The following is a 19,104-nucleotide window of genomic DNA, read 5'->3' as shown; positions in this document are numbered from 1 at the left end:
CCCGTTTGAGTGAGACACCTGGACACCTGTGCAGTGACAGTTAGCATTCTAATAATAATCATTCCTTACACTTCTATAGCGCTTTTCTGGACACTCCACTGAAAGAGCTTTACAGATAATGGGGATCCCCTCCACCACCTCCACCAGTGTGCAGCCCCACCTGGGTGATGCACCAGTCCTCTCCCCACACACCAGCTCTCAGTGGGGAGGAGAGCAGAGTGATGAGGCCAGTTCAGAGAGGGGGGTTATTAGGAGGCCATGAATCGTAAGGGCCGAGGGTTTACCAGGGGGGAATGCCAGGACAGGTGGCCAGAATTGAAGTAGGCGATGGTGTCTGTCAAGAGCGTGTGTCTGGAAAACGTCTGAATCCATCCCAGCAAGCAACGGGCGCAAGCCAGGGTACACACCCGTCCATCACAGGGCAGACACACACGCTCACACGCTCACACGCTCACACCAGGCCCAGTTCTCCCAGAAGCCAATTAAACTACCATGTCTCTGGGCTGTGGGAGGCAACCCACACGAACGCAGGGCGAGCGTGCAAACTCCACACAGACAGCACCCCAGGAAGTGGACCCAGGTGCTTCAGCGCTGCGGCCGCCGGCCGGTCCGCCTCAGTGCTGCCCGTATGAAGACCGCAGTAAGATCGAACCGTGGGCATTGCTGATCTGACCGCCTGGAGGGCTTGAGTGCGCGGGTGGGGCCGGGAAGCTGACCTTCGGCGCCCTTTTCCGGGGGGCTGGCGGGCCTGCGGCGCGGATCCCGGAGAGCGCGGGCGCGGTCTCCCTCTCTTGCTGGAGCGGCTGCAGGATCACCGACGCCAGACTGGGGGGGGGAGGGAACTTCGGTTAACGGTCGTTTTTTCTCCCCCCCCTCGTCCTGCAGATCACCCAGATCTTCAGCCTGGCGGGCGGCGGCGCCGGTGGCGGTACGGCGGCGGCGGCGGCGGCGCCTCCTCCCGGCACGGAGTTCCCGCCGGACCACGAGCTGCTGCGCTTCCTGCAGCAGCTGCGGCGCGCGGTGCTGCCGGCGCACTGGGTGGGGCTGGCGGTGTGCGGCCCGCGGCTGCAGCTGCTGCAGTGCTCCAAGCTGTCCGCCATGGCCGACACGGCGGTGCTGATCGAGCCGGGCTTCTTCTACCAGGTCAGCGTCCAGGACCGGCCGCTGCTGCTGGCGCACGGGCTGTACGAGGCCCACCCGCCCCGCCTGCTCTCCGTGGCCGCGGTCGTCTCCCTGCTGCAGGACCTGGAGCGCTACGCCGTGTGCCAGGGCTACCCCAGCGCCCTCCCCGCGCCCGGGCAGGAGCCCGTGCTGTGCGCCCGCGCGGCCGCCTGTGGCCTGCTGGTGCCCCCGGGGGCAGAGCGCTGCGAGCAGTGTGACGTCGGCCCCGCGCGGCCGTGACGGGCGAGCCGGGGGGGGGACTGAGGCTGGCGACCCCCCTCCTCCATGCAGGGACCAGGACAGACGGGCGTCCCAGCAGCAGCAGCTTGGACAGTCCCCGGCAGCCGTGATCCGAGCCCTGACGGCGGAAAACGGGCAAAGTGGCTCTTGGCACAGTGGGTACCGGAAATCACCGGGCGGGCACAGACACCCCCGTCTGGCCGCTTGGCCTGGGCTGTCCTGCCCCAGCTGGGGCAGAAACTTGAGGATCAAGCTCCTGTTGACCCCCCCCCTCTGCGGATGTGCACTGCCCGGCAAGGCCAGGGGTGTCGTGGGAAGATGTGTACCTCCCTGGGCATCGCCGGGCACCTCACCAGTGTCCCCTGCTGCTGGCGTCTGGGCGGCCCCCGTCTGCGTGACGAGCGTTGTTTTAGCGGGGTGCCTAGTGCCCCTCTCCCAGGCCGCTGTGGGGCGCCGGAGGGTGGATTCCTGCCACACCCCAGCCACAGCCCTGCGAGCAGTCGGACTGCGGGACAGGGAGGAGAGCCGGCCCCTCTCTCTCTGTTCGCGGTTCTGCTGCCAGTCCTCTCCTCCTTCCTCCCCCCGGAGCTCGTGGGACGGACCGGGGGGAGCGCCGCCGGGGGAGGGGGGGGGGGGGCACCAACGTCCGCCGTCTACCTGGGGGGGGCTCCTCCTGTCGGACCAAAAGCAAAGCTAATGGATTCTACCTCTTCGAAACAGTGTCCGGCACATGATTCGCTCTCCCGTCTTGCCTTCGTGTCTCCGAGAGTCGCTTCCTGATGGGAATGTTTTCGTTGGTTTTCGGTCGCTCTGGCGCAGCAGGTGTTGCTGGCAGTGGGAGGGTCCCCAGCCCAGCAGGGTTTCCGTCTCCTGCAGATTCCCAGTAGCGGGAAACTTGGCAAACGGACTCCATTGGTCTAGTTAAAAAAAAACAGATCAATTATAAGTCATCAAGAATACAATCCCGAAGAGACTGTGGCCTTTGAGGGGGTGTGTTGGCCTTAGAAGTGTTGCTAGCTCAGCGCCAGCTGAAACACTTGCCATGGAAAGTGACATCACGGGTTGTCGTTGTGATGTCATCGGGTGGCGGTTCTGGGGGTGGGGTGAGGGGTTGTTGCTGAGCCCGAAACCGAGAGAATAGCTGCACCATCCTTGCTCGAGTAACCATAGTCGGAAAATGATTGAGTGGGCCTCGGTTTTAAAAAGACAGATGTGAACAGGTTTCCCTGGTCTCTGCCCTTCAGCATGAGAAACGTGACTGCGCACAGCTTAGATGGGAAAAAGGGATTTGTAAGAGATAAGGCAAACTATCCAAATATTTGAAAAAACTGAGTGCCAATCCCACTGCACTGAATACATGTAACTGTGGCAAATGTTCTTCTGTCGACTTGTAGAACAGCAGACCCTTTTAAGCTACATTAAGCAGGTCCTTGTCAAACAGTTTGTTTCTTTTCCTAATGAAACTTACCTGACTGGCCTTTTCAGGTCCCATCAGATTGTCTGGCTTGGTGTTGGATGGAATTAAGTTGCTGCTACTTTGAATCTGACTCTCGGAAAGCATTAATGTTGCGTCTCAAGAACACTACAGCTTATGTGTTTGCAAAGCACAGGCGGAAGTGCCATTTTGTGCCAAAATGGTCTGTTAAAAAAAAGCCTGTGTCTTTTTGTGCAGCAAAATTCGCTTGTACACACCCTTGTGTTCCCTGTCCAAGCTCAGCACGTTGTTAAGAGCGTCCAGTTCTGTTTGATTGAAAGAGCGGGCGTATTCGAAGGTGGGGGCTGATTGGAGTGTTTGTGAGAAGGCTAGAATCCCGTCTTCGCCCCTCTGCCGTAACGGGTGGGCCCTGGTCAGGGGGCGTCCTGATCTGGCACATCTCACTGGTCGGTCACCGCAGACGTGTCACAAACCCTAAAGCAGGCCAGTGGCCCCGAGAAAGTTTGGAATGAAAACGCGGGGCCCTGGCTTCCCAGACCTAAAGTGCCCATGCTGGTGCGAAGCGCCGGACACATGACTGAACCTGTGGCTGAACAAACGCCATTCGAGTTCAGATCCCTGGCCTGTGCTCTCTAGAAGACCCGAGCTGTGCGATGTGCTGGACTGCAGGTCTCGAAGACCAGGTGTGCCCACCTCTGCTCCCTTGCATCATATTTTAAAACTGAGCTGTCACAATTACCCTGCATTTTATTCAATTTTAGACCTTATTTAATCTAATTAATTAATTGAGGCCCTCCTGAATTAGACTGTGTTCTCTGCACTGATCTTTGGTTTCACATACACCCTTCTGTGGGGGTATAGATGCCTAGCAAAAGCTTTGGAAAAAGGGACCGTCTTCCAGCTGTCTGTCCTTGATGTGCTCGTTAAATATCCGCTCCCTTGTGACTGCCCGGCGGCTCTCGATTGCTAATTGGTTAACGATGCGCAGATGCGGGTGTCCCATTGCCAGCGCCTCTTCTTAGTTCTGCCCGGGGCCGTTCGACCGGTGTTCCAGGCTCCCTGCCTTGCGAAACGTGGCACCTAGATGGGCAGAGTTCTGAACCCCAGCGCCTGCTGCAGGCTGAGAGAGGATTTCAAGCGCCTGTGACGGGCCGCAATGAAAGAAGCCGCGTTTGGTGAGGGGAGAGGGGAAGAGGAGCTGGCTCGGGGGTCCAGGCTTGGCCAGGCGGAGTCCAAGCAGGACGCCCCTCCAACAGCTGGTCCTGGCGCTGGACTGGGCGCCGGCGGGCTGGCGGTTCGCGGGACGGTAGGGGGCGCGGTGGAGCGGGGGCTGCGAGGAGAGAGACGGCGATTTACAATCGGGCAGTTCCATCTTGACCGATCGAGGAAAATGGTATTTTAAAAACACCACCGCGTCTTTAGAGAGTGTAGGGTTCCTGAGAGCCCCGTGGCGTGTCGCCCGGGCCGTTTGGGCAGTCTGAGCTGGTCGAGGGCTCTGCAGCAAGAGGCCTGGGCGCGGAGCGGTCGTCGGGCGCGCGCTGCCTGCCGCAGACTGGACTCCGTTTTATCCTGTGTCTCTCTCTCTCCTGCTGGTTCTCATTTTTATTTGTTATTTTTACAAGTTTTTTCCAAAGGCTCTGAATTTTTCAACTTTTTGAAGGAGACCTATTTTTTGAATACTGTGCATATTTTTGCTTTTTTGTAAATATCAATAATACTCTATTTAAGAAAATGAAGTAAGGTTTAACATTTAACACACTGGAACAAATCTGTAAAAATTCTATGACAGTTGCTCGGTTTCCTGGCAGTGGAAACCGAGCTCTAAATGCAATTTTCGGATCAATTTGCCTCTATCTGTATTATGTTGGTTATTTTATTATTTTTTCCACTCTTTGTACGTGGTCCTGTGCACAATCCTTTCTGGGCAGGTCTCACACTGCCATTATTAAGAGAAATGGCTCAAGTTTGTTTTTATGAAATCCATAGAATTAAACCACGGAGCGAAATATCCATCTTCTGACCTGGAGTCTGTGTTTTTGTCCGTTCACGTTTGTTTACACACTGGGTTTACATTTCTCTCAGGCAGTTTGGGAATCCAGATGAATAAAAAGGCTTTAAAAGATGTTTCATCGAGAGTAGCCAGATGTGCGCCACAGGATTTCATTCAGATTTATTCTGTCATATACATCATTATACCTCCAGGGTGCAGCACAGCTCAGTTACTTAAGATCAGAACACTTTCTTGGCCCTATACAATTCCTTGTAGTAGGAATGTGTCTTTTCGCAGAACCCAGCTTGCTCTCCATGAGACTCACAGACAGGGAGAGAAGCTGGGGGTCAGAGCGCAGGGTCAGCCATTGTACAGCGCCCCTGGAGCAGCTGGGGTGAAGGGCCTTGCTCAGGGGCCCAACGGAGTAGGATTCCTCTGCCGGCCGCGGGGTTTGAACTGATAACCTTCCTGCCACAGGCGCGGATCCTGGGCCGCAGTGTGAGAAGGCGCGTATATACGAGCTGATCTCCTTCGCCGTGTCTGCCAGGGCTCCGTGGGTATCCCACTGAAGCTACAACCTGCATAAAACAGAAGTCCAGTCCAGCCTGGCTCGCACATTTCCCCCGCACGTAAATGAACGTCTTTTCTCCTCCTCAGACCCGCCCGTTTGCGCGCACGGGGCTGTCCTCCACCTGCCCCTGGACTCGGCCTCTGGGGTTCAGCCCTGTAGCCCGGAGACTCGGGAGTGCAGACATTTTCTCCTCTCATTCTTCTTTTTCTTTTCTTTTTTTTTAAGCATACAAGCCCCTGCTTGTTCCCGTGCAGCCCCCCGGCTCTAATTTCGGTCAAGGAAACGGGGCCAGTCTGTGGGGGGGCCGGCGGCGGACGCGCGAGAGGGGCTTGACGGGGGGGCAGAACCGGTCGCTCGGCGGGGCAGAGCTGCCCCCCAGGGGCTCCGTGCCCGGCGGCCCAGCGGGGCGACTCGCTTCTCCTCCAGCTACGATTGGGGTCGCAAAATTGTCGTGCCGGTTTAAAGAGGCGAGGGAAGACAGTGTCGCGGTCGGACTGATTTATTCTTTCGGAGCTCGTCCCGTTCGTTTCAGGCATGACGGTCCCCAGGTTCACCTGCGGGTGTTACTACAGCCCGGGTGAGACGGTAAGCGCTGAATTCCTCACCATTAAGCCTCAACACGGGCTACAACCGTCACAGCGGTCTCCTCTGCCGGGGAAGATCGCGGCCGCAGCTCCCGGATCTCGCCACTGGCGGGCGCTCCCTCACGTCTCCCGCTGCGAGAGGTCTGAAATGCTGCTTCTCTGCTGTTTCGGCTGGCAGGCCGGGGGCTTTAGCGTTCTCTTCCCGTTGACACGGACGTCTCCCGCCCGCGTCTCTATTTGTTTATTTGTATTTGTATTTTTTTTTTTTGGCAGGACTAGCGGTGCGAATCCGAGCGAAGCGTGACTCACCGCGCAGGACGTGCGAGGAAAGCAGAAATCCCGTCCACCTGCCAAGCACCCAGGGGTGAGAGAAGGGAGGGGGGGTGGGCAGAGCCGGGTGCAGTTTCCGACAGTTCCCGGGTGCTTGTGTGCCTCACAGGTCAGCTGCGGAATTGCTCTGATTCCCTGGCTCAGTAAACAGATGGAAACGGCAGCCCTTGGTGCCATGATGTTCCGTATCTCAGATCCAGAGCGTCTTCTTCTTTCGTCGACTGTAAAACCAGGATAAAAACACCCGGACGGCTCATGCAGTTCACTGACGAGGCGATAACTAGGTTCGCTAGGCGGCTCTCCGGCGAGAATGAACTCCAGCAGACATGGCATCCTTGGGGGGGAAAAAGTCATTGGGTGCAGGGTGCAGGGTTCGAGAAGAGCCCGGGGAGCGGACGGGAGGGTGCAGGGTTCGAGAAGAGCTCGGGGAGCGGACGGGAGGGTGCAGGGTTCGAGAACAGCCCGGGGTGCAGACGGGAGGGTGCAGGGTTCGAGAACAGCCCGGGGAGCTCAGGGAGGGTGCAGGGTTCGAGAAGAGCCCGGGGAGCTCAGGGAGGGTGCAGGGTTCGAGAAGAGCCCGGGGAGCTCAGGGAGGGTGCAGGGTTCGAGAACAGCCCGGGGAGCGGACGGGAGGGTGCAGGGTTCGAGAAGAGCCCGGGGAGCGGACGGGAGGGTGCAGGGTTCGAGAACAGCCCGGGGAGCGGACGGGAGGGTGCAGGGTTCGAGAAGAGCCCGGGGAGCGGACGGGAGGGTGCAGGGTTCGAGAAGAGCCCGGGGAGCGGACGGGAGGGTGCAGGGTTCGAGAACAGCCCGGGGTGCAGACGGGAGGGTGCAGGGTTCGAGAACAGCCCGGGGAGCTCAGGGAGGGTGCAGGGTTCGAGAAGAGCTCGGGGAGCTCAGAGAGGGCGCATTTTAAGAGCTTAAAGCAAATGTAAATAAAAGCCTAAAACAGAACACCAGCCGAAATCCGCACAGCAGTATGCGTGTATATATACCTGAAACAGTTCATGTGCACGGATCTAGAGAAGAGCACACAGCCCCCAGAGATGCTCCTGGTGCTTCAGCTCACACGTCGCTGTGAATCAGCTCTGAACAAACACGACAGTTGCTGATGTTTTTTTCCTGGCGGTGACGTCTGGGTTTTCCAGACTCGGTCCTCTGCCTCGGCTTCCCGCCTGGAGCTCTGCTCTCTCCTGCCCTCGGGGGTGACGGCAATCCGTCATAACGGCCAGGCCGCCGAGGCCGAGGCGGCGGAGGGGTTAACGGCGGCGTGCGGGGCCCACGAGCCGCTACTACCGTATCTACGAGTCTGGCGAGCGCGAGCGGGGAGCGAGACGCTGGAGCGCGAGACGGACTGACGGAGGGGAGGGGGGGGGGGGAAGCGCGCTCCTGGATGTGTAAATGAGGGCGCGCGCGTGCGCGTGCACGTGTAGTGTGTGTGTGTAAAAATACGAGCGTGTCGGGGAGAGAGAGAGAGAGAGAGTGTGTGTGTGTGTGCGCACACACCGCTGTCTGATCTGAAGACGGAGAGCCGCGCACTGACGGGCGGACGGGATGGGATTACAGATCCTGTGAAGGTGTATTTAAACGTGCGTGTGCGCACGCTGAAGAGATCAACCCCTTCGCGGTGCCGCTGGGGGCTGTTCCGGGGGGGACGGGCCGAGGAGGCAGGTTCGGAAGGAGCGCGCCAGCGGGCGGGTGGGAAAGGGGATCCCGGCTTGACTGCGAGACCCCCGGTTCGAGAGCTGGCGCTCCGGCACGCCGCCGCCTCTGCACCCCGGGGCCCGGACCGGACTGGGAAGACGCGGGAGCCGGCCGGGCGAGAGGGGCTCTCTGAGTGGGCAGGGCAGGAGCCGCCACCTGCGAGCGCCGGAGGGTGCGGCAGTGTGCCCGACCCATGCGGGACCGGGGCGCCGGGCTGGCCGCCTCTGAGCCCGGGGAGCGGAGCCGACCTTCCGGCGTGAGACTCCGCCACCTGCTCGGCCAGCGCGTCCGCGGACCCGAGCTGGACGCGCGCACATCTGGCCCACGCGTGGACGTGTGACTGCATGTCTAGGCAAGGCGCCGTATCGTCCGACTGAGAAGGCGACTGGAGCCCGCAGCCTTGTCGCCGGGCTGTGGATCTCACACGTACGTTCCGCGGAAAGCACGGTTACTGCCGTGCGGACGGACGGTTTCCGGACCCGAGCAGCATGTTGCGCGCCGCCCGGACGAGCTGCCCGCTGGTCCCTCCGGCTCCTCGCTAGGAGCCGCGGCCGGTGTCGCGGTTCTTTGTTGACCGGTTCTGCAGGGGCTCGGTTCCAACCCGCCCCCACCCCCGTCTCCCGTCTCCCGCGCGCCCTCCTGCTCCGCCGCCGCGCGGTTCATTCCCGTGACCGGGGTGTTAACTGGGCTCGGCAGCGCGAGTGTGGGCGGCCGGCTCGGTCCGTGCAGTCCACGGGCCGAGTGTCCGGAGAGCCGCAGCCTCCCCGTCCGTGAGGGACCGGCCCCGCGGCCCCCGGAGAGGCAGGCGGGCTGACGGATGCTTCTGGGGTGCAGGTCGGTTCACCCCCCGCCTCGATGTCCCCCCTTTTATTTCCCAAGGCTTTCTGAGCCGGAGGAAGATTTAAGACCTTCCGCGGCTGATCCCTGAGGCGCTGCCTTCGCCGGCCCTGTTGCGCGCAGGAGCGACACTCGGGGCGCGTCTCTCTCCGAAGGAATTCCGAAGTTTTCCCGATCGATCCAATCCGGGGGTGCTGGCGGGAGTAGCAGAAGAATTGGGCCGTGCCTGGCCTCGCCCCCCACCCCTACCCCCCTGTGACGTGCGGCTGTCGTCGGGGTTGGCGGAGGTCTCCCCTCAGTCCGGGGCGCCCGGAGTGACCACAGCAGCGGACGGCGACGCCTGGAGCACAGGTACAGCGCTCTCGTCTTCCCGGGAGAGAAAAATGTGCTGGCGTCTGTTCGCGCAGCAACCTTTCCTCGGTGTTTTCCTGGGAAGGAATTCAAAAATGCTAGTTGTTATTGCAGGGGCAGTAACGTTTTTGAGACCTGCGCATGCACGCCCGTCAGAGCGGTGTTTGCAGCGACACAGCACGAGTTGGCGTGCAGTATATGATTGTACTCACTCACACGAGTGGGTGTGTGGTAGTGTCTGTGCGTGTGTCTGGTCCCGCCTTGTGGAGCGGGTCCTCTCGCCCGGATCGGGCCCTAAGTCCCTCGTGGGACCAAATGGTGTTGAGCGGAGCCTCGGGCTATCTCGAGACGCTTTGGAGCGCGGCTGCGAGGGTGTCTTCGGTCACGTGTGGGGGCTGTGTTTCCTGCAGGGGGCGCGAGCACCTCTCCCACTGCACGGCTGCTGGGGTCCGTGCCGGGTTTTACCGCGAGCCGCTATTTAAACGTCACACCGGCCGAAAAGGCAACATTGGTTCGTGGACGTGTTACTGGGGAGCCGCTCATTCCCGGACAGGGAGGTTCCTGGCTATCCCAAGACAGCAGGCCACTTCCCCGCATTCCGAATGTCCCCTTGGATCACGTGTCTGTCTAGTCCGGTCTGGTGAAAACAGCACCCGCCTCAAAAACAACCGCCTCCAACACCAGGTGCTGGGTGAGCCCCCGCACACTCAGGGGGAGAGCTGGAGCGGGCTGCGGGGGAAAATATTCTAATTTGGGCAGTGTGCAGGCGCAGTGGTTACCATTGCTGTCACACAGCGCTGGGGCCCCGGGTTCAATTCCTGGGGCGCTGTCTGTGTGGAGTGTCCCGTCCACTGTGTGAGTGTGTCCTGTGTTGGACTGTGTCCTGTGTTGGACTGGTGTCCCGTCCACTGTGTGAGTGTGTCCTGTGTTGGACTGTGTCCTGTCTAGAGTCTGTGTGCTGTGTTGGACTGTGTCCTGTGTTGGACTGGTGTCCCGTCCACTGTGTGAGTGTGTCCTGTGTTGGACTGACGTCTTGTCCAGGGTGCAGTCCTGATTTATGCTCTGTGCACCTGGGACAGGAGGATCTGGGCTCCTCTTAGCCCGACCAGGAACGAGCAGCCTCTGGCCAAATCCTGGCATGCCCAGCATCGATGTGCAACCTTGCTGGGCTTCTCTTGCCACTGATGTCATCGATGAGGTCCAGAGCACCGCTACGTTTCCAGTCTGTATCCGCCGTTTCCGCTGGGACCAGCAGCGCTGCAGGGAGCTGATGACCGCGCGGCGTGAGGGGGTGAGAGCGCCTCTTGGGGGCGCTCCATCTTCAGCTGCAGACCCAGGCTGGGGTTTGAGAGTGTGGAAATCCTGTAATGGGGATGCTGCACGCTCTGGCAGGCCCGGCACTACGTGCAGACCTGGGGGGCTACAGGCTGTCAGCTCCCTGCCGGCTCCAGGCCTGGGGGCGGCGATAATTAGGTCCAATTAAACCAATAACTGATTGAGTTAAGAGATGAAGGGCTTTGCTGGGCTGAAGGCAGATGGCCCGGTTTCTCCCGGGGGCCGGCAGTCTGGGGGCAGGGGGCGGGGGGGGGTCTATCAGTCTTTGGCAGCAGGGGCAGCGTCAGTGCGGAGACACCACATGGCCACAGGGTGGCGCCGTCGGGCCCCTGGGGTTCACTGGACGGCCTGCCTCCCGTCAAGCCTCTGCACTACGGGCTCCTGAACTGGACCTGGGACCCCAGACTGCTCTGGCCGTTCCCAGAGCTGGAGCCTGGTCATCTTTCACCGTGATTCCAGGTTAGCGTGGGGATTCAGCTCTGAACGTGGCATCTCCAACAGGCTGGGAGCTGAGAGCAGCTGCAGCAACGGGCAAATTAATCAGCCTTTCTTTTCAATTAAACGTGTGCGCGGGGTTGCTGTGCCAGGCTGGCATCCTGTGCTTTGCCTCCTGTGCTTCCCTGATTGGTGCCTGGATGCCCTTAGCCTGAGGCTGGGGTGCATATTTCATCATCTGGAACCCCAACGCCGGCACAGCGTATAACTCCAGAAAGCACACCTGATGGAGCTGAAGGCAGAGGTATTGTGCAGTGCAGCGACTCGTAAGACCGAGCACAGATCTGGAGGCGGTGAGTCAGAGCTGAGCTGTGGGGTGACAGCAGACCCGGCCTCTGCTTCTCTGCAGGAAGCAGACCTGGTCGCCTGCTGGCTCGGAAGAGCCCTTTCTGCACCTCATCGTGACTGGGGAAGCTCTGCGGATTAGCGTCTCTCTCTGCTCTTTTCATGAAGGCTGTCTGCGCTGGCTGTCTGTGCTGGCTGAGTGGCCCAGCGAGGGGGGATCAGCAGCTATGCAGGGGAACTGGGGGGCAGGCTGCTGATGAAGTGCTGGATCTGATCGTTCCTGTCCTGAGTGGGTGTGGAGCTGTACCTGCTGTGGGTGTGGCAGTGGGTGTGGAGCTGTACCTGCTGTGGGTGTGGCAGTGGGTGTGGAGCTGTACCTGCTGTGGGTGTGGCAGTGAGTGTGGAGCTGTACCTGCTGTGGGTGTGGCAGTGGGTGTGGAGCTGTACCTGCTGTGGGTGTGGCAGTGGGTGTGGAGCTGTACCTGCTGTGGCTGTGGCAGTGGGTGTGGAGCTGTACCTGCTGTGGGTGTGGCAGTGAGTGTGGAGCTGTACCTGCTGTGGGTGTGGCAGTGGGTGTGGAGCTGTACCTGCTGTGGGTGTGGCAGTGGATGTGGAGCTGTACCTGCAGTGGGTGTGGCAGTGGGTGTGGAGCTGTACCTGCTGTGGGTGTGGCAGTGGGTGTGGAGCTGTACCTGCAGTGGGTGTGGCAGTGGGTGTGGAGCTGTACCTGCTGTGGGTGTGGCAGTGGGTGTGGCAGTGGGTGTGGAGCTGTACCTGCAGTGGGTGTGGCAGTGGGTGTGGAGCTGTACCTGCTGTGGGTGTGGCAGTGGGTGTGGAGCTGTACCTGCTGTGGGTGTGGCAGTGAGTGTGGAGCTGTACCTGCTGTGGGTGTGGCAGTGGGTGTGGAGCTGTACCTGCTGTGGGTGTGGCAGTGGGTGTCCTCCGCTCGCTTAATAACCGCAACCGTGTCATTGCCATGGCAGCACTGGTACAGAGCTGCTGCCCTCCTCATTCCACTCCGTCTTCCCCGACGGGAAGATAGCGGGGGCACCCTGAGCGGGTATCCACCCTGAGCGGCTGTTGCACGTGGAGTGGGCGAGGCGCAGAGCTGGCCGAGGCGAGGGCTGTGTCGGCCCTCTGTCCTCCTGCTGGGTGTAAACCGCCCGAGCCCCCGATGAAAGGCTCAGGCAAACCCACAACTGCAGGGAAAGAGCAGGGGAGGAAGAGGTTCCAGCCGCAGGCGCCTGCTGGAGCTCCTAGCTGAGGGAGAGGGGAGGACGGATGGGAGAGAAAGAGAGGGCAGGAAGGAAGGAGAAGGCGAGGGAGAGGAGTATAATTAGAGTGCACTCTCCTGCTCCTGCTCTCTAATTAGACATTCAGGACAGCACGCGCCTTCCCACTCGAGGCTCTCTGAATATTTTAATCAGAGCCCAAATCAAAGTCTTTTTTCTTCTCTCTCCCCTCTCTCTCTCTCTCTCCCCCCTTCTCTTCTCGGCATCTGTGTTTTTTTTTTAAATGTGGGACAGGATGCGTTAGAGGAATGTGGGGCGTCTCATGCATAATGCAGCCAAGCTCCTGTACTGCAGCTCAAGCCGGAGAGCCTGCTCCTGTCTCCTCTCCGCCCTGCGCAGCCCAGAGTCGGGGGGCTTGGCTTGTGGGGGGGTGTCGCTCAGGGGTCCATAAGTAACCCCGATGAGGGCCTGCCCTGGTGCTTGACCGTGCCCTGGGGTCATGAGATCGAGTCCGGGCTCTGCTTCCGAGTTATTGTGCGTTTGGGGGTTTTCCATTGGATACGAAGGATGGAGCACAAGGAAGGCCGGTGATTCTCCAGGAGCAGCGCATGCCGAATGAGTGGCACAGCTGGGGTTTGAGCTAGGAACCTCCTGGTAATCACACCTTTACTTCAGCTCTGTCGGGCTGCTGATGTAACAGACGGGCTCAGTTGGGACAGCCTTCGCTTCGCGTTTCAGCCGGTGCGTCTGCGGGTAGAATGAGCCCAGTTTCTTTCTTATTCCTTTTGCAATTCTTAGCCGTGCTCCCCCGATAAATCTGCACGGTGCTCAGTCGCCCCTCTCTCTCTCTCCCCCAGCCAGCTGGTGGGACTGTGATGCCGAAGAGCTCCGCCCTGCTGGATCCAGCCCGTCACCTGGCGTTCAGATCGTCTGGCGTGTGCTGAGAGGGCCCAGGGAGTGCGGTAAGACCGAAGTGTGAATCAGCCGCAGAAAGGGTGGGGAGTCTGCGGAGCCTGGGGTCAGCGCGGTGGTCTCTGCTGCCCACCAGTGCAGCCTGGTGTTGCTGCTGAGCGGTGTGAGGGGCGGCGAGGGGGCTCTCGAGGGGCGACGAGGGGGCTCTCAAGTAGTGCTGAGGGGGGTGACAAGGGGGCTGGGAGTGATTGCTGTGGGGCTCAGGCTACTCCTGCAGACAGTGTGAAAGAACTGGCTGTACTGAAGCTTTCTGGTAAACCATGGATTTGTGGATTTTTTTTAATGAACCCATCCCACAGGCCTTTTTAACGGGAATATTTATATGCTGGCCATCAACGTTTACTAGTTTCTTTTCCCCTTCGTACTTCAACCTGAACCGTCAGGCAGCAGATTCATTCACTTCCTTAGCAAGAGCTCTGGGACAGTGTTTACAAGAACAAAGTTCTCCAAGATTCGCTTTTTAGATGTACGAAGGATTGTTTTTTCTCAATAGTGATGATGATGTAATAAAATACCCTAAAACAATGACACAAGAGAGAGAGGAGTTAATGTGCGATATGTACATGAACGTTGGTATTCACACTCTCTCCTGGGATCTGTACAGTACATTACACCACAGTAAATAATAATAATAACAGTACACCAGAGCACAATGACATACAACAGGCTTGTACAGGCAGTACAGGACAACAAACACACAATAAGTGCGAGATAGTCAAGTGAAAAGTGCAGAGGAGCTCTGAGTGCTGAGGATTGTGCAGTTCGCTGTTAATGACGCACACTGCCGTAGGGCAGAAAAAGGAATGAATGATCAGGGCTTCAGCAGTAGCAGACTAAGTTAAACACGTGAAGCAGAGCTAATTCCACATCTGGCATTGTGACAAATATTTGATTATGACTAATTTATGTGGTGCCTTTCACCCAGAGCATTTTAATTTGCACCCATTTATCCAGCTGGGTGTGTTACTGGAGAAGATCAGGGTGAAGTGCGTTGCTCAAGGATGTAATGCTGTGTCTCGCCAGGGATCTGAGCCCACAGCCTCCCAGTTACCAGTCCAGAGCCCTGCCCACTGCAAGTCAGGGCCACCTAGGGGGGGCTGGCAGCGCCCCTGAGGGAGGGGGGTTCCCTTTCGCCTGGGGTGAGGGCTCAGCATGTGGAGAGGCTGTAGGGTCTGACGGAATCTCCACCCGATCGGTATTTTTATGTTTCACAGAGCTTTCCTTTCCTGTTGTGCGTCATTTCAAAAAGGCTTTATTGAGCCATTGGGCTGAAATTCCTGCTCCAGCTGTGCCTCCTGACTGCAGCTTGAGGTCTGGAGTGAAACTGAGTGTGTTGTTCATGAGGAAGAGCCGCGGCACACGTGTTGAGAACATGCAGCCCTGAGTCCTGTCATGTCTGCAGCCTGACTCCTTCTGATGACCGCAACGTGTTGAGCTGTCCTGATCTGAAACCCACTGGCTTCATGTCTTTTCTGCAGCCACTAGGGAGCGCTGTTCTGCTTCAAGAGCCTTGCAACTGAGTAACTGCCTGATCTGTATGCAAAACTGAATGGTGCTTTTTTTTTAAAAAAAAAGGGCGCTTGTCAAACACATCTCATTGAAGTCCTCCCAGGAGTTTACATCCAGTTTTAAATCGAGAACTGAGCATGTTTCTGCAGTGCTGGGCTGCAGTGTGTTGAGTAGCTTAGTGTCATCATGGGCTGGGCTGTGGTGAGTTCAGCTGCAGCATGTCAATGTGCTGGGCTGAGGGGTGTTCTGCTCATCAATGTCAGTGTGCTGGCCTGTGGCATGCAGGACTGCAGTGTGTTCAGTAGGCTGGTGTGCAGGGCTGAGGCATGTTCAGCATGTCAGTGTGCGGGGGTGTGGTGAGTTCAGTAGGTCAGTGTGCTGGGCTGTGGCGTGTTCAGTAAGTCAGTGTGCTGGGCTGTTGTGTGTTCAGTAGGTCAGTGTGCTGGGCTGTGGCATGTTCAGCAGGTCAGTGTGCTGGGCAGTGGTGTGTTCAGTAGGTCAGTGTGCTGGGCTGTTGTGTGTTCAGTAGGTCAGTGTGCTGGGCTGTGGCGTGTTCAGCAGGTCAGTGTGCTGGGCTGTGGTGTGTTCAGTTGGTCAATGTCAGTGTGCTGTGCTGTGCCCCTGAGTGAGAGCTTGGCAATGCCACAGGGAAAGGGTAAAGGTCACAGAGCAGCGAGGGTGCCCACAGTACCCTCCCTCTCTTGGGGTGCTTCACTGTGCTGAAGACCAGTGACCCCGACACCCCTTCTCAGAGTCACAGGTCCTGCTGGGTCCTGCAAACCAGTGTGAATATACAGACGACACAAAGACGCTCTCTCCCCCGGCAGCTTTAAACCTCGATTTCACGCCGCCTGTGCTGAATAATCCTTCCTGGCGAAGCCTTCAATAAAACATTGTACACATAATTAAGCCACCTGAAGGTAGCGGCTGAAAGCAATCTCTTCTCCTCCCGTGCCTCTGTCGGTCCCTCCCTGAGCTTCCTCTGTGTGAATGAGCTGCAGCCCTGTGTCTCTTCACGTGATTGCAGCTTCTACACCTTAACACACAATCACACACAGTCGGATATCTCTGCTCTGCTTCCCATCTCTCCATGCTATAACAGCCTAGTTCCCACTTCTGGAGCAGGGAGCATGGGAGCAGAGCTGTGCCACCGACGGGCCCGCTGTCGTCACGGATGGCCTTGTGCCCCGACGGCGCCCCCGGCAGGCTGCGCGTGACGGCGCAGTGTGTGGCTGCGGGCTGGCTGGGTGACCCACACGTTTCGGATCTCAGCCACCACGGCCCCAGGGCCCGTCCAGCTGGGCTGCGAGGTTATTGGCTGCACCGTCTGGGCCAGCTGTGGGGCTATTTTTAGAGGGGATTTTCCACGCTGTTGCCATGCGGCGCTGGTGTTGCCTGCTGTTGCCCGTCTTGCCTGGTTTTCCCTCCGCCTCCCCTCCTCTGCCGCGCGGCTCCCTGCTCGCTCGGGCAGAAAGATGTAGGTCAGGTCTGTGAAGCGGACGCCTCCGCGCGCTCCGGCGCAGACCCTGCTGGGGGCGAGGGCCGTCTGGGGGGCGCCGGGCGCGTTCATGCCGTCGTGCCCGCGCTCTCCTCCGCGGCGTGCGCCGGGCCCCGCGCCTTTCTGTGTGCAGATCCTGCTCTCTGTCCCGCTATGTGCACACAGAGCCACAGCTCCCTTCTCTCTCCTGGACGTCCCCTCTCATTCTCTTTCTCTGTCTCGTTCCGGCTCACGCTGTCCTTGTCTTCTTCTTCTGTCCTTCTCTCTCGGACCCCGTCGGGTCTCTGGCACGTCCGGGCTTCAGCGTGGCGCTGGACGGACAGCGCGGTCCCGCAGCAGGAAACCGGGCCCCCGAGCCCCCTCTGTCCGAGATCCAAGGATCGGCAGAATCACTGGGTGTTGACGAAGCTGGAGTACCTGTGTCCCTGTAGAGTAGAGCAGAGGAGCAGAGGAGTTTACTGCCACATGTACGTGTTCGCACTGGAAGTCTTATTCGCGCCGATCTCTCAGGACAGACGACACAGTGCGACAGACAACACCGGCCAATCTAGGCAGTGCAGTACAAACGCAATGAATGATAACAACCAGAACAATAAAAAAAACAAACCTGGCAGTCCAAGCTAGGAGTGCAGAGCGCAGAGGTGCACAGAGTTCTGAGGCTCTGCAGTGTACGATGGGTACTGCTGTAGGGTAGGAGCTGTTCTCCAGTCTGGGGGTCTGTGCTTTAACAGTGCGGTAGAGCTCGCCAGGGCACAGGGGGCAGAACAGGTTGTGTCCGGGATGGCTGGGATCCTGAATGAGGGATTGGGCTTTATCCACAGTAGGAACAGCGTTCCTCTCCGCAGTCCACACTGCCCTCCAGGCGATCTGGGCTACACCGCTGCCCAGCTGTGCCCAGGGCTCCGTGAGAGACAGCCCGCCAGGAGCCTGCTCACTGGCCGGGCGGAGGGCATCCGTCACTTTCTACAGCACGGCCTCCCTCCGGGGAGGGGCCGGGAAAAACGAACAGAATAAACAAAAAGGTTGTTTTGGCCAAGATCTGTCGGAGCAAGCACAATCCGCCCGCTATCTTATCTGGGGAACGCGGTGTTTGCGCTGCGCGGGGGAGAGCTGGCGGCCTGGGAACTGACTGTATCAAGGGCACAGCGCTTTCCTGTCCCGCAGAGCTCCTTCACGGAGCCCGCCCACTGCAGGCCCCTCGTGATCTCTCTCATGATCCGCACCGCGAGCCCGCACATTCCAGAGGTGCTTAATCCCAGCCGGAACGGCGCTGGGAAAGCCAGCACAATGTTCAAGCTGCTCGGATCGGTGCCGGCCCATGTGTGTTGGGTTTTGTTTTGGTGAAGAAGTCATTAATTTATATTTTTTCGTAATAAAACACAAGGATGTTGCCCCACCTTGGCCTTTGACCCCGGAAGTGAAATCTCACAGCCGTCAGCAGCTGTCAAAAAAAAAAGGGTCTCGGATTTTCTGATGTTCTGCCTTTTTCCCAAAGGCGAAAGCCGGGAAATGAGCAGGCGAATCGACCGCGACAGCGCTTTGATAAGAGTGAATACTGAGCTCATTGTCATGCGGCGCGAGTTCCTCTCCTCGCTGGTCAGAGTCCTTGAGCTGGTCCCTGCTGCAGGGAAGATTGCAGCGGATTTCTCCTGGTATTGACTGAGCCCCTCCAGGACAGCCAGCCCCTCCAGCGCAGGGCCGCTGAGTTCACTGCAGCTGTTGCACACTCTCCAGGCTGCCTCGCTTGTGATTAAAACCGAGTGACACAGCTCTCTCTCTCTCTCTGCATCTGTGGGACCCAGTGCTTCTGCTTTGTCTGGGCCTCATCTTTCCCACTTCATCCCAACACTAGAGGGCGGTGGAGTGCAGGTCCATCCTGAGTGCTGCCCAGCTGCCATTCTGTCCCTGCAGGCACCGTACACTCTGAGGGGGAGTCTACACTCCTACAGTACCGTGGGCTCGTTCGTGATCGAGTAGTCAGGTCCTGACTACCTCAGTGTCTCATCCAGAGCACACTGCCTCCTTCAGCATAGTGTACTGGGCCATTGGTTTTAAAATTCTGCTCCCAGAGGAAAGAGCGCCACCTACTGGTCCACCAATACCACTTACAGAAGTGACCTGGTTTTCCTTGAAGGTCTGCTGTCCCAGCACTGACTCGATCCTGCCTTGCTCAGCTTCTAAGATCCGACTTGATCAAGCTACAGGGTGGTGGTACTGCACCAGTTTGTGGTAAGAGCGCCAAGGCACCACAGAAACACACCACCCACGAAGGCGGATGGTGAAACTCCCAAGTGTGCAACTGTTCCCCTTTGAGTCCAAGGAAATCCTGAGGTTAGCAAGCGCGGAGCACCCTACACAGGTCCAGGATCTGAAGAACACAGGGGCTTCACTGTCTTTGCCTGTGGTGGAGTTCTCCGTGGTGAATCAGGAAGGTTTCCACCTCGTTTCGCACTAATTTCCCTTGATTTAGCCACGCTCTCCTGCAGGTTTTAACACGCCTGCTCTGTGATGTGCTCTGCTGGCTGCTGACAAAGCAGTGATTTACTACGGGGGGGGTGCTGAGAAGGGCGGAGCA

The 19,104-nt window shown here is 58.6% G+C and overlaps 1 protein-coding gene across 6 annotated transcripts in view; it reads left to right on the top strand.

Moving 5' to 3' along the window:
- The window catches only part of LOC148838985 (uncharacterized), a 39,429-nt gene extending 34,584 nt beyond the window's left edge, over positions 1-4,845 (top strand). For all 6 annotated transcript variants that reach the window (XM_088908612.1, XM_088908614.1, XM_088908617.1 and 3 more), the window contains one exon: positions 886-4,845. In XM_088908612.1, the coding sequence (XP_088764738.1) occupies positions 886-1,401 (516 nt within the window). In that variant the 3' untranslated portion in view covers positions 1,402-4,845. The remainder of the gene's footprint in view (positions 1-885) is intronic.
- The last annotated feature ends 14,259 nt before the right edge of the window (positions 4,846-19,104 follow it).

Source organism: Atractosteus spatula, chromosome 2 (assembly GCF_055471065.1).
Source record: "Atractosteus spatula isolate fAtrSpa1 chromosome 2, fAtrSpa1.hap1, whole genome shotgun sequence".
NCBI classification, from domain to species: domain Eukaryota; kingdom Metazoa; phylum Chordata; class Actinopteri; order Semionotiformes; family Lepisosteidae; genus Atractosteus; species Atractosteus spatula.
The sequence above is the reverse complement of the archived record's forward strand: the minus strand, read 5'-3'. Positions and strand labels throughout refer to the sequence as shown.